Genomic DNA, 14,007 nt, shown 5'->3' on the forward strand with positions numbered 1-14,007 from the left:
GGAAACATGAAAAAGGAGATGGGTGACTGAGAGTGAGATAAAGACTATGAAAAAGATTGAAAAGAAAACACTAGGAATCAAATATTATACAACATAAATAAAGAAAGCTTTTTATTATTTAATTATTTTTATTGGTGTATAGTTGTTACAATGTTGTGTTAGTTTCTATTATATAGTGAAGTGAATCAGCTATATGTATACATATATCACTTTTTTTTTGGACTAGGTAGAGTTCCCTGTGCTATACAGCAGGTTCTCATTAGTTATCTATTTTATACATATTAGTGTATATATGACATTCCCAATCTCCCAATTCATCCCGCCCCCCCTTACCCCCTTGGTGTCCCTATGTTTGTTCTCTATATCTGTCTCTATTTCTGCCTTGCAAACAGGTTCATCTGTATCATTTTTCTAGATCCCACATATATGCATTAATATATGACATTTGTTTTACTTTTCCTGACTTACCTCACTCTGTACTACAGTCTCTAGGTCCATTCATGTCTCTACAAATGACTCAATTTCTTTCCTTCTTATGGATGAGTAATATTTCATTGTATATTCCATTGTACCACATATTCTTTAGCCATTCATCTGTCGATGGGCACTTAGGTTATTTCCATGACCTGGCTATGAAAGCTTTCGATGGACTCATTGAGAGTATGGAAATGGCCAAGAAGGTATCAGTGAGCTTGAAGAAAGGTCAATTGAAACTTCCAAAACTGAAATGTAAAGAGAAAAAAAAAAGAAAGAAAAAACACAACAGAAGTACTAAAATTTGTGAGATATTTCCAAAAGTTTTATCATACACATACTGAGAATACTAAAAGGAAAAGAAAAACAGAGAAAGAAACAGAATATTTAAAGGAATAATGACTGAGAATTTCAGATGGTTAATGATAGACTCCAAATCACAAATCAAGGAATCTCAGAGAATACAAAACAAGGTAAATTTTTAAAAATGTACACTGAGATATATTCAAGCTGAAGAAAATCAAGGACAAAGAGAAAAATTTTAATGGATCCAGGGTGGAGGAGGAGGGAACCTACCTATCAAAGAGTAAAGATAAAAATTAGATTAGACTTCTTTTCAAAAATCATGCATACAAGAAGACAGTAGATTGAAATATTTAAGGTGTGGAAAGGAAAAAACCCACCAACCTAGAATTTTGTATCTAGTGAAATTATCCTTCAAAAGTGAAGCAGAAATAAAAACTTTCACAGAAAAAGGAAAATTGAAACATTTTGTCACAAACAGACCTGCCTTGCAAGTAATGTTTTAAAAGTTTATTCAGAAAGAAGAAAAATAATATAGAGCAGAAACAGATCTATATGAAAAAAGGGAAAGCATTAGAAAATGAATAAATGAAAGCAAATTAGGATCTTTTATTTTTCTTATTATTAATTGACTTAATAGTTAACAATTTGTTTTAAATAGTAACAGCATCAACTTAGTAATTATAGCTTATGGACAGGTAAAAAGAATAACAGCAATATTATAAGAAATTAGAGAGAGGAATTCGGAATACTCTAAGTTATTTGCATGCACTGCATGAGAAGTGGTATAGTATTATCTGACAAAAGATTTGGATTAGTTGTAAATGTATATTGTGAAACTCAATGACAACCACTTTAAAAAAGTTAAAAAAGAAGTGTGAAAGATATACTGGGAGAAAAGAAAATAGAACCTTACAAAATGCTCAGTTAAAACCAGAGAAGAAAGAAAAAGAGTAGAAGACAAAAAAGAAAAAAGGAACAAGATGAACAAATAGAAGCCATTAACAAATATGGTAGATATTAATCCAGATATATAAGCAACCACTTAAAACATCAGTGTTCTAAATATACCAATTAAAGTGCAGAAATTATCTTTTTAAAAATGAAAAAAAAATGAGACTGTGCTACATGTGGTCTGCAAGAAACGCATTTTAAAGTAACAGATTAAAACTAAAGAGATGGAGAAACATAATATGCTAACACTAATCAAAATAAAGCTGGAGTTAGCTGTATTAATTTCAGACAAAGACAAGTTCAGAGCAAAGAAAATTATAAGGTAAAGAGGGGCATTACACACTGATAAGGGGTCAATTTTCCAAGAAGACATAACAATCCTTTTTCCCCCCTCAGATCTTTATTGGAGTATAATTGTTTTACAATGTTGTGTAGTTTCTGCTGTACAACAAAGTGAATTAGCTGTATTTACATATTTATATCTCCATATCCCCTCCCTCTTGAGCTTCCCTCACCTCCTCCCTATCCCACCCCTCTAGGTCATCACCAAGCAGCTAATAATCCTTAATGTGTATGTGCCTAACAACAAAATGACTAAATAGATGATGCAAATAATGATAGAAATGCAAGGAAAAATAGATTAATCCACTATTATAGTTAAAGACTTCCATACCCCTCTATTAGTAATTGACAAAATCAGCAGGCAGAAAATCAGTAAGGGCATTGTTGAACTGAAAAGCACCATCAATCAACTGGATATGTCACATCTATAGAATATTTTATCCAACAAAAACAGAATACACATCCTTCTCATGTCACACAGAACATTGACAAAGACAGACCACATTTGGGGTAATAAAACACACCATAACAATTTTAAAAGAATATTATTCATACAAAGTGTGCCCTCAGACTACAATTGAATTAAATTAGAAATTAATGACACAATGATAGCTGGCCAACCTAGCAAACCACTAAATGCTAGATTGAACTCCCCACTTCTTTCTGTCTCTGTCTCTGTCTCTGTCTATCTCTCTCTCTATATATATGATTAAACTATATATATTAGATTATATATATGTATAGCTATATATTGCTATAGATAAAGCTCATGGTAACCACAAATCAAAAATTTATATTAGATACTGATGACAAATTGAAATTATAATGGAGTAATCATAGTTCAGGAATACAACAATTGAGTCAGGTTGTCATTAAGGATCTGGTCTTAGATATGTCCCTGCATCACTGAGACCTACAAATTTTCTCTAAATGGTATTAAACTGAGGGATGCCACCAGTCATATTTAGAACACCCACCAGCTGCAATCTTATAATCTCAAGGTCCCACTTTTAAACATGCAACCATTTCAGACTTCAATCAATCCTTGCACCCTTACTTCTTGCCAGCTCCAATTATAATTCTCAACAAGCAATTTATGTAACTAACTGCTGGCTTTCAGTTTTTGCCTTTGTGAGCTTCCTCCATTGTGTAATCCGGTGGAACACAAATCAGGTGCTCCTTGAATCTGTGTCTCCTGGGCTATACTCCTAACAAGCCCCCAATAAATGTCTCTTTATTTCAATCATGTCTCTGTTTCTGAAACTTTGGTTGACATAGCTGGCATAGTGGGCAGAATTCAGAGTGACCCTTTCAGAAGTCCCATACTTCCTCAGACTCAGCACACAGTACCTACACAGATCCATTTTGTTCAACTATCTCTTTGGTCACATGCGGACTATAAGGTGAGTGCTCGTGGATGAGAACCTTCCATTTAGTCAAGGTTCAGGTCTTTATTTGGGGATTTCTTTCAGGTTTTTTCCACCTTGAGACTCAGGTTCAAGGTCTTTTCTGACTCAAGATTCAAGCTCAAGTTTTTTCCAACTTGAGATTCAGGTTTCAGGTTTTTCTGTCTCTGCCACTTGGTGAGAAATTTGGGTTTTAGGTTTTCTTTTTACTTTTGGTGAATACACAGAATAATGGGAAGTTCTTACAGCAGAGATTCAAAGAAAAGTGAACCCACCCCAGGGACCCCTGCTGGTTTTATGTTTAATACCTATGGATCTTCATTCCATAGCTACCTATAAATGATTTCATTTAGCTTGGGATGATTTAAAGTTACATTGGCCAGAAGCAGTGTCCGCACAACTTTCCGGTCCGCGGCGCAGCGAACACGCTCCGCCGCCACCCCCTGCCTCTCCTCCGCGCGCCCTTCCCGCCCCCTTCGCCTCCCCTCTTGCTAGGTGCGGGAAGGAAGGAGCGATTCAGTCAAGATGGCTAAAGGTGATCCCAAGAAACCAAAGGGCAAGATGTCTGCTTATGCCTTCTTTGTGCAGACATGCAGAGAGGAACATAAGAAGAAAAAACCTGAGGTTCCTGTCAATTTTGCAGAGTTTTCCAAGAAGTGCTCTGAGAGGTGGAAGACGATGTCTGGGAAAGAGAAGTCTAAATGTGATGAAATGGCAAAGGCAGATAAAGTGCGCTATGATTGGGAAATGAAGGATTACGGACCAGCTAAGGGAGGCAAGAAGAAGAAGGACCCTAATGCCCCCAAGAGGCCACCATCTGGATTTTTCCTGTTCTGTTCCGAATTCCGCCCCAAGATCAAATCTACAAACCCTGGCATCTCTATTGGAGATGTGGCAAAGAAGCTGGGCGAGATGTGGAATAACTTAAGTGACAGCGAGAAGCAGCCATACATCAACAAGGCAGCAAAGCTGAAGGAGGAGTATGAGAAGGATGTCGCAGATTATAAGTCTAAAGGGAAGTTTGATGGTGCCAAGGGTCCTGCTAAAGTTGCCCAGAAAAAGGTGGAAGAGGAAGATGAAGATGACGAGGAGGAGGAGGAGGAGGAGGAGGATGAATAAAAAAAACTGTTGACCTGTCTCCTTGTGGATACCTTAGAGTAGGGAGCGCCATGCTTGACACACCTCTCATCCGAGACATGTCTGTTGCCCTCGTTAGGTTTAATTGCCCGAATGGATCATGACCATATCGTAGTCTCTCAGAGTGCTCTAGCGATTGTCAGTGCTTTACATGAAGTGGCCATGGGTGTCTGGAGCACCAGGAAACTGTATCAAAGTTGTACATATTTCCAAACATTTTTAAAAAGGAAAAGGCTCTCGTGTTCTCCTCACTCTGTGCACTTTGCTGTTGGTGTGACAAGGCATTTAAAGATGTTTCTGGCTTTTTTAAAAAAATTTTTGTAAGGTGGTGTGTTAACCCTATGGTCATTGGCTAGGAATTCCGAGTTCTCAGCTGTACATAATCTATAGTTTGTAAAAAGAACAAAGCACACTCTTGACGCTCCTTGCTTGGTGTGGAGGCTGTGGGGGCGATGCCTTCCAGAGGGGCCGTAGCTCAGGGCGTGCACTGTGGGGCTGGACCTGTGGCCACTGCAGTGGGCATCCATTTAGCTTCAGGTTGTCTTGTTTTGTATATAGAGACATCGCATCCCGCTGCCATTCTTAGCTGTGGAAAAGGGGGGGTCGGCTGGCATGAGAAGTGTTTTGGATCCTTTTTAGTTGAAGTGCGGTAGTTTTAAAACTGTTTGTTTTCTAAACAAACCGTAGAACTCTTCATTGTCAGCAAAGCCAAGAGCCACTGCATCGATGAAAGTTCAAGAACCTTCTGTACTAAACACCATCTGCAGCGTTCTGTTATTTTTTTTTTTTTGTATGTTTAGAATGCTGAAATGTTTTTGAAGTTAAATAGACAGTATTACATTTAAAAAAAAAAAAGTTGCATTGGCCAAAATGGGGAAATTGTGAACTTCCCAAATAAGTTTATCTTCATGTATGACTAGAGAAAAGCATCAGAGCCAGACAAATAATGGGAGGTATAGTGTAATTGGTACCTAGAGGCTTCTAAACATAACACTGAGAAAATTACCTCCCTCCAAGCTGTAAATGAAAAGTTGACCTACACTGTCTCTAAACTTGAAAAATCAGCTGAACATTGTCACTCTTCTCCTGCCCCCTTCCAAAATTCTGCATATTTTTCTCCATCACTTTACCTGCCTCTTTCCCAAACTCCTTTCTTTTGTCCAGCTGACTCCTTCCATACTCCTCCTCCACCAGACCCCCTTTCTCCTCCTCCATCAATTGACATCCCTGAGCCTGAAGTTGCTCTTGAACACCCTGTTCTGACAGCCCCTTTAAAAACTAAGCCCACCTAACAAGGGAAAAAAAAAACTGCTCCATCTTGGCAATTCCCCATACCTTCCTACAAATAATCAGAAAATAAATCACCTGGAAACCAATATTCAAGGGCTAATAGAAACAACTGTCTTTGTCTTGCAAATCTCTATGAAACCAGAAGTAAAACTCTAGAAACAAATCAAGGCCTATCTATTTTACCAGTCCCAAGGACTCATCTATTCCTCTCAAAGTGATTGTAGGTATTATAAAAGATCAGGATATTAGAGCAAAATTGTTCTGTACTTAAGAAAAAAGTAATAATTACCCCAGGACTTATGATAGTAGACAAATGTACTCAAACACTCCTAGGAGAAAACATATTTTCTTTCTCTTAAAGTTATAAATCTTATCATGTCTGAAATGTAAACACTGTCCACATTGTCTGACACTGCAGCCTTGGCTCAATCAGTAGAATCTGAAACTTTAAAAAAAATAAATAAAAAGAAAAGAAAACCTGCCTTTTGAACACAAACTGCTAAAAGGACTCTCTTGCCTCCTTAGAATTGCTTAAGGGCAAAGAAAGATTTTGAGTCTTCTCTACAAATAATACTTTAGTCATTTGAGAGAATAATCTAAATTATTCCAACAATTATTTGTAAACTAGTGAGTTTTGTATTGTATCAGATTCATGGCTATTTTTTTAATGAAATTTATGAGACCACTGATTGTCTATAGGTCTATATGTGTACCTTATAAATATAGTAGCTTCCTACCTCCAGATAATGCTGCCAAAATTAATTTGTAACAGAGCTCTATTTAATTGGATTAAGCAAATAAGAACTTATGTAAAAATTCTCAAAAATATAACTAAAATGAACCCAAATGTTTTTCAAATTCATACAGTTGAGGATAGTTTAAAAGCTAATTTTAAGTTTATTGGTTTAATTAATACAGATATGTCTTCAGAGTTAGCATTAAATATAATGGAGATAAATAACTCTTGTTCTACCTTAGTTAACTAGACTAATGTTGCCTCTGTTGCTAAGTTTATTTTTTTAAAAAAACAAAATAATTACTGACTGTTTTAATGTCTCATGAAAATTTCATCAGTAATCTAAGTATGATTGTTAAGAACTTGTGAATTAAAAAGATGTAAATGAGATCAGGATTTTAGGTAAACTTTTTAACAATAACTGTTTTATTATATGTCTAGTTAAATAGCTTTCTAAATCTCTTTGGTAATTTGCACCCTTACAGTTGTGCTAAGTGAAATTGTGACGAGAATTCATTGACTGTCTAGATTATTTCCAAATAAGGTAAAATACTGAAACATTAATTGCTAAACAAGTCTAAGTTTACCTACATTGACCTCTTATTACAGAGAATAAGTATGTTTGGGTATACTAGTAAATATATCTTGTGCTTTATTGAAAGATTGTACTATGAAGTATATATATTTCTAAAAAATTATAAAATATATTTATGTTAGCCAGGACACAAAATGTTAATACTTCTGTATTTTCATTTAAAAATTAAAAATTCAAAGGATTAAGAATTCTAATTAATATATGTGGTTAAAAGTACCAGATATAATAATAGAAATACAATATGTATTGGTGTAAGAAAGGGTATAAGCTATGGAAATGTTTTTGGTTAAGGAAAAAGAAAGTGATTTTGTCCTAAAGGTGGTCAATTTTTTTCTTTCTTAAAAAAAATTTTTTATTGACATATAGTTGATTTACAGTGTTTTTTTATATAAATTTACTTTATTTATTTATTTATTTATTTATTTATTGGCTGTGTTGGGTCTTCATTGCTGTGCATGGGCTTTCTCTAGTTGTGGCAAGTGGGAGGTACTCTTTGTTTCAGTGCACGGGCTTCTTTGTGGTGGCTTCTCTTGTTGTGGATCACAGGCTCTAGGCACATGAGCTTCAGTAGTTGTGGCACATGGGCTCAATAGTTGTGGTTCGCAGGCTCTAGAGTGGAGGCTCAGTAGTTGTGGCACACGGGCTTCGTTGCTCCATGGCATGTGGGATCGTCCCAGACCAGAGATCGAACCTGTGCCCCCCTGCATTGGTAGGTGGATTCTCAACCACTGTGCCATGAGGGAAGTCCCTACAATGTTATGTTGCTTCCTGATGTATAGCAAAGTGATTCAGTTTTATATATGTATATATAGCTATATATGTAGTTTTATATATATAGCTATATATTGAGATGTATATATATATATATATATATATACACACACACACATATATATTCTTTTTCCGATTCTTTTGTATTCTTTTCCATTATGGTTTATTACAGGATATTGAATACAGTTCCCTGCACTATATAGTAGGGCCTTGTTGTTTATCTTATATATATAGTACTTTGTATCTGCTAATCTTAAACTCCTAATTTATCCCTCCCCCCCCCCCCACTTTCCCTTTTGGTAACCATAAGTTTGTTTTCTGTGTATGTGAGTCTATTTCTGTTTTGTAAATAAGTTTGTCATTTTTTTAGATTTCACATATGAGTAATATATGATATTTGTCTTTAACTTACTTCATTTTGTATGATAATCTCTAGATCCATCCATGTTCCTGCAAATGGCATCATTTCACTCTTTTATTAGAATGACTAACATATCTATATGTATATATATACACACATACCACGTCTTCCTTATCCACTCATCTGTCAATGGACATTTAGATTGCTTCTATGTCTTGGCTATTGTAAATAGAGCTGCTATAAACATTGGGGTGCATGTATCATTTTGAATTAGAGTTTTCTCCATATATGTACCCAGGAGTGGGATTGCTGAATCATATGGCAACTCTATTTTTTAGTTTTTTAAGGAACCACCATACTGCTTTCCACAATGGCTGTACCAATTTACATTCCCACCAACAGTACATGGGCCATTCTGACTGGCATGAGGTAATACCTCATTGTAGTTTTGATTTGCATTTCTCTAATAATTAGTGATGTTGAACATCTTTTCATGTGCCTGTTGACCATCTGTATGTCTTCTTTGGAGAAGTGTCTGTTTAGGTGTTCTGCCCATTTTTTGGTTGGGTTGTTTGTTTTTGATATTGAGCTATATGAGCTTTTTGTATATTCTGGAAATTAATCCTTTGTCAGTTGCATTATTTGCAAATATTTTCTCCCAGTTGGCAGGTTGTCTTTTTGTTTTGTTGATGGGTTTCCTTTTCTGTGCAAAAGCTTTTAAGTTTGATTAGGTCCATTTAGTTTACTTTTGCTTCTATTTCTTTTGCCTTGGGAGACTGACAAGAAAATACTGCTACAATTTATGTCAGAGAATATTTTACCTATGTTCTCTTCTAGGACTTTTATGGTTTCTGATCCTATATTTAAGTCTTTATTTCATTTTGAGTTTATTCATTATATGGTGTGAGGGAATGTTCTAATCTCATTGTTTTACGTGTGGCTGTCCAGTTTTCCCAGGACCACTCATAGAAGAGATTGTTTTTCCTCCATTGTATATTCTTGCCTCATTTGTCGAAGATTAATTGACCATAGGTGTGTGGGTTTATTTCTGGGCTCTCTATTCTGTTCTATTGGTTCATATATCTGTTTCTGTGCCAGTATCACACTATTTTGATCACTGTAGCTTTGTAGTATTGCCGAAAGTCTGAGAGGGCTATGCCTCCAGCCTTGGTTTTGTTGTTGTTGTTGTTGTTGTTGTTGTTGTTGTTGTTGTTGGGATTTCTGCCCCCCCCCCACAGTTGTTTTCACAATTCCCAGTCTTTTGTGGTTCTTTGTGAATTTTAGGATAATTTGTTCTAGCTCTGTGAAAAATGTCATGGGTATTTTAGTAGGGATTGCATTAGATCTGTAGGTTTCTTTGGGGAGTATGGCCATTTTAGCAATATTAATTCTTCCAATCCAAGAGCATGGGATATCTTTCTATTTCTTTGAATCATCTTCAATTCCCTTTATCAATGTTTTATGGTTCTTAGCATATAATTCTCTCACCTCCTTGGTTAGGTTTATTTCTGGTATTTTTTAATGAGATTTTAAAATGGATTTTTTTACTTTCCCTTTCTGATATTTCATTGTTAGTGTAAAGAAATGCAACAGATTTCTGTATGTTAATCTCATATCCTGCTACTTTGCTGAATTTGTTTACCAATTCTAGCAGTTCTTGTCTGAAGTCTTTAGGGTTTTCTATATACAGAATCAGGTCATCTGCATACAACAACAATTTTAACACTTCCTTTCCAATTTGGATACTATTTATTTCTTTTTCTTGTCTGATTGCTGTGGCTGGGAATTCCAATACTAGAATAGAAGTGGTGAGAGTGGGCATCCTTGTCTTGTTTGAGATTTTAGCAGGAATCCTCTCAAGCTGGTCATTTTTAAGTAGGAACAAAAACAAGGGAAAAACTAAAATGGACACAGAAAGTTGTAAAAAGTTTGTGAAAAAGGAATGTTTAGAAAGGAATTTTATGTGTGGTCAGGACTAGATAACATTAGCATTAATTTAATTAATTGTTTTAATATCAGAAAATAAACTGGTGCAAAATTGTAATTTGGTTTGCTCTGTGTAAAAAGGACAAATATTTTTATTGGTCTGCTGTCAATAATAAGAGATTATGAAAAGTTTTCCTTTACCTTTATGTATTCTACAAAAAAAAATTTTATATCTTGTCAAAAGAATCACTTATGTTCTATGTTGTCTTTATCAGGTCTTTGATGACTTAAGTGACCTAGTCCATTCAATATTAAAACAGCTAAGTTTTGCTTAAAACTATATAATCTCCTATATTTGAAGATTTTAATTGTTATTTTGGTTAAATGGGTAACTAAGTATTGTTTCACAGTGACCTCTTTGACTAAGTGTTTTAAAAACCTTTTTGATATTTTTGACAAATGTCCCTAAAATCAAACTCTAAATGAAGATTTTTGACTTAGAACTAACTTTGAGATTTGTTCTCTCTCCTTATAAAGAGAGATATTAAACTAATTGGGCGTATTTGATATGTTAAACTACATGGGAGCCATTAACAGATAAGATGTAAGATTAAGCCTTCTTTACAATATTTCTGTATAGGTATGTGTTTTTAGTGTTACAAAAATTGTATAACATTCCAGAAATCTTATATATTCTGACATAAAATGTTGCTTGTCATCAAAATTGAGGCTCATACTAGAGGGACTGAACCCAAGTATCAGGGAAATGCCCTAACTGAATTTCATGCAAAGGCAGCAACAACAAAAGAATCTGTAAAGATTTTGTATGGCTCATGGGGTTGAAGTCAATTCTGCTTCTGCAAAATAAATAAATAAATAGCCCCTCATTGCCAGATTTTGCCATCCTGATATCCTTGTAACATGACAACATTCTGCTTCTAAATCAAAAAAATTAAGATGGGTAAACAATAGCAGTAAGTTAAACAAATAGTCAGGGCTATGGGAAACAGAAGACAGCCACTTTGCTCTTCCCAGCTACCTGACAATCCCCATTTTAAACTTTTATTTTGCATTCCTTCACCTACCACAGTGCAGCTAAGATGATTCAAGTTGTAAATAGACATTGGCAAGGAGATTGCTATAAAATTGTGAAAACATTCTACCAGCAGTGTCTGACCTGTCAGGGCTATGAGCGTGGGGGAAAATATTTTTGTCCCCAAAGGCCTCAGACTTCCTCCTGTGGACACTTTGAAAACTTCAACTTGATTTCATTCAACTGAAACTTAGTGTGAGTTACAAAAATGTTTTTGTTATTGAATGAATGTTTTCTAGGTGAGTTAATGCCTTCCCTTGCTGCAAGACAGAAGTCCTCAAATGACAAGGAAACTGTTAGAAAATGGTTTTTCCCCTTAGGATATACTTTCCACAATCTCCCGTGATCAAGGCACCCACTTCACTGGGCAAATCATATGAGTTTTAACAAAAACTTTGCAAATTTCTTGACATTATCACTATCTTTATCACCCTCAATCATCAGGCAAGATCTACAGAAGTAATGAAAAATCTGGACTCAAGTGCAACAAGAATTAATTACATATGATAAAATGAACTGGAAAAATGATTTTTTTTATGATTTTTGTCTAAAATATTACCAGTTTTAATCTTTGTTCTCCAGACACAAGGAAATTTTTAAAAGACTTACAGCAATTTGATAAATTATACCTTTGCAAGAAAATTTAAGTATATATATATTTCCCTGCTTGATTCCTCCATAATTCAGAAATTCTCAGTAAGTATTCTTATTTCCTTACAATATAGTTGTTTGCATAAGTTCAATATGAATCTGTTCTCCTAATAATTAGCATTGTTGAGCATCTTTTCATGTACCTTTTGGCCATGTATGTCTTCCTTGGGGAAATGTCTATTTATAGATCTGCCCATTTTTAATTGGTTTTTTTATATTGACATTTTTGTGTATTTTGGATATTAATCCCTTGTTAGTTGCAACGTTTGCAAATATTGCCACCCATTCTGTAGGTTGTCTTTTTGTTTTGTTTATAATTCTCTTTGCTGTGCAAGAGCTTTTAAGTTTAATTAGGTCCCATTTGTTTATTTTTGTTTTTATTTTTGTTTTTATTTCCATTACTTCAGGATCCAAAAAGATATTGCCGGTTTTATGTCAAAGAGTGTTCTGCTTATGTTTTCCTCTAGGAATTTTATACTATCCGGTCTTACATTTAGGTCTTTAATCCATATTGAGTTTATTTTGATATATGGTGTTAGGGAGTGTTCTAATTTCATTCTTTTACATGTAAATGTGTAGTTTTCCCAGCACCACTTATTGAAGAGGCTGTCTTTTCTCCATCGTATATTCGTCTCCTTTCTCATAGATTTATTGACTATATATGTGTGGGTTTATTTCTGGGTTTTATATCCTGTGATATTAATATATATTTCTGCTTTTGTGCCAGTATCATACTGTTTTGATTACTCTATAGTCTGCTGCCGGGATCAACTCGGTGACTCGAGGTGAGTGACGGGTGCCGCAAGCTTGAAGAACACACAGACACAGACTGAAGAGAAAGATGGGACCGGGGGACTCAAGACCTCTAGGATCAAGAGCCTTGCTGATTGATCCCACGTTGCTTTTATTGAGTTCTAGGCATAGCCTAAGGGTCTAACACTCCCAGGTTAATCCCATAAACAATCAAAGGCCTCACATGACCGGGGGCAATGATCTTTGTTTGCCTCCTGGGTCCTGATTTGAGCTGGGCATGGAGAGCAAAGCAGCCCTGGGGGCAGGAGACCTCTCTCAAAAGGATTAAGGGTCTGTGCCCCACCCGTGTTGGCCCCTCTGCGACTGTGCCTGTCTTAGGTTGTTCCTCCCTTGAGGAATCTTACCCGTCTCTGGCTAACCAGTCATCCTCCAGGGCCAAACACGGTGATATAAGGAAGGCTCTATGCACCACCCCTGTTGGCCCCTCTGCGGCTGTGCCTGTCTTAGGTTGTTCCTCCTCTGAGGAATCTTACCCGTCTTTGGCTAACCAGCCATCCCTCAGGACCAAACAGGGTGATATTAGTCTCCACGCCCCGCACCCTCAGCTCCTCCACTGCTCAAGCAGGACATTCTGAATCCCATCGCTCGGCCCACATACTTCAACATTTTCAATGTTTCAAAAAGGTTCCAGAATGTCTTCCCACAGTCTGAAATCAGGAATCCTAATTCTTCCAGCTCTATTTATCTTTCTGAAGATTTCTTTAGCTATTTGGGGTCCTTTGTGTTTCCATGCAAATTAAAAAAAGTTTTTTTGTTTTAGTTCTGTGAAAAAATCCTATTGGTAATTTGATAGGAATTACATTGAATCTGTAGATTGTCTTGGGAAATATACTCATTTTGACAAAATTGATTCTTCCAATATAAGAACATGGTATATCTTTCCATTTGCTTGTGTCATCTTTGACTTATTTCATCAGCATCTTATAGTTTTCATAGTGCAGTTCCTGTGCCTCCTTAGGTAGGTTTATTCCTAGGCATTTTATTCTTTTTAATAAAATGGTAAATGGGATTGTTTCCTTAATTTCTCTTTCTGATCTTATATTGTGGGTGTATAGAAATGGAACAGATTGCTGCATATTAATTTTGTATCTTGCAACTTTACTGTATTTATTGATGAGCTCAACTACTTTTCTGATAGCATCTGTAGGATTTTCT

General features: G+C 35.7%; 1 protein-coding gene across 1 annotated transcript; it reads left to right on the forward strand.

Moving 5' to 3' along the window:
• Positions 1-3,911: 3,911 nt before the first annotated feature.
• On the forward strand, positions 3,912-4,598 carry LOC130841979 (high mobility group protein B3-like). The gene has a single exon (XM_057718625.1). The coding sequence runs from the start codon at positions 4,005-4,007 to the stop codon at positions 4,596-4,598; it is 594 nt and encodes a 197-aa protein (XP_057574608.1). The 5' UTR covers positions 3,912-4,004.
• The last annotated feature ends 9,409 nt before the right edge of the window (positions 4,599-14,007 follow it).

The sequence above is a fragment of the Hippopotamus amphibius genome, chromosome X, assembly GCF_030028045.1.
Source record: "Hippopotamus amphibius kiboko isolate mHipAmp2 chromosome X, mHipAmp2.hap2, whole genome shotgun sequence".
Classification (NCBI taxonomy): domain Eukaryota; kingdom Metazoa; phylum Chordata; class Mammalia; order Artiodactyla; family Hippopotamidae; genus Hippopotamus; species Hippopotamus amphibius.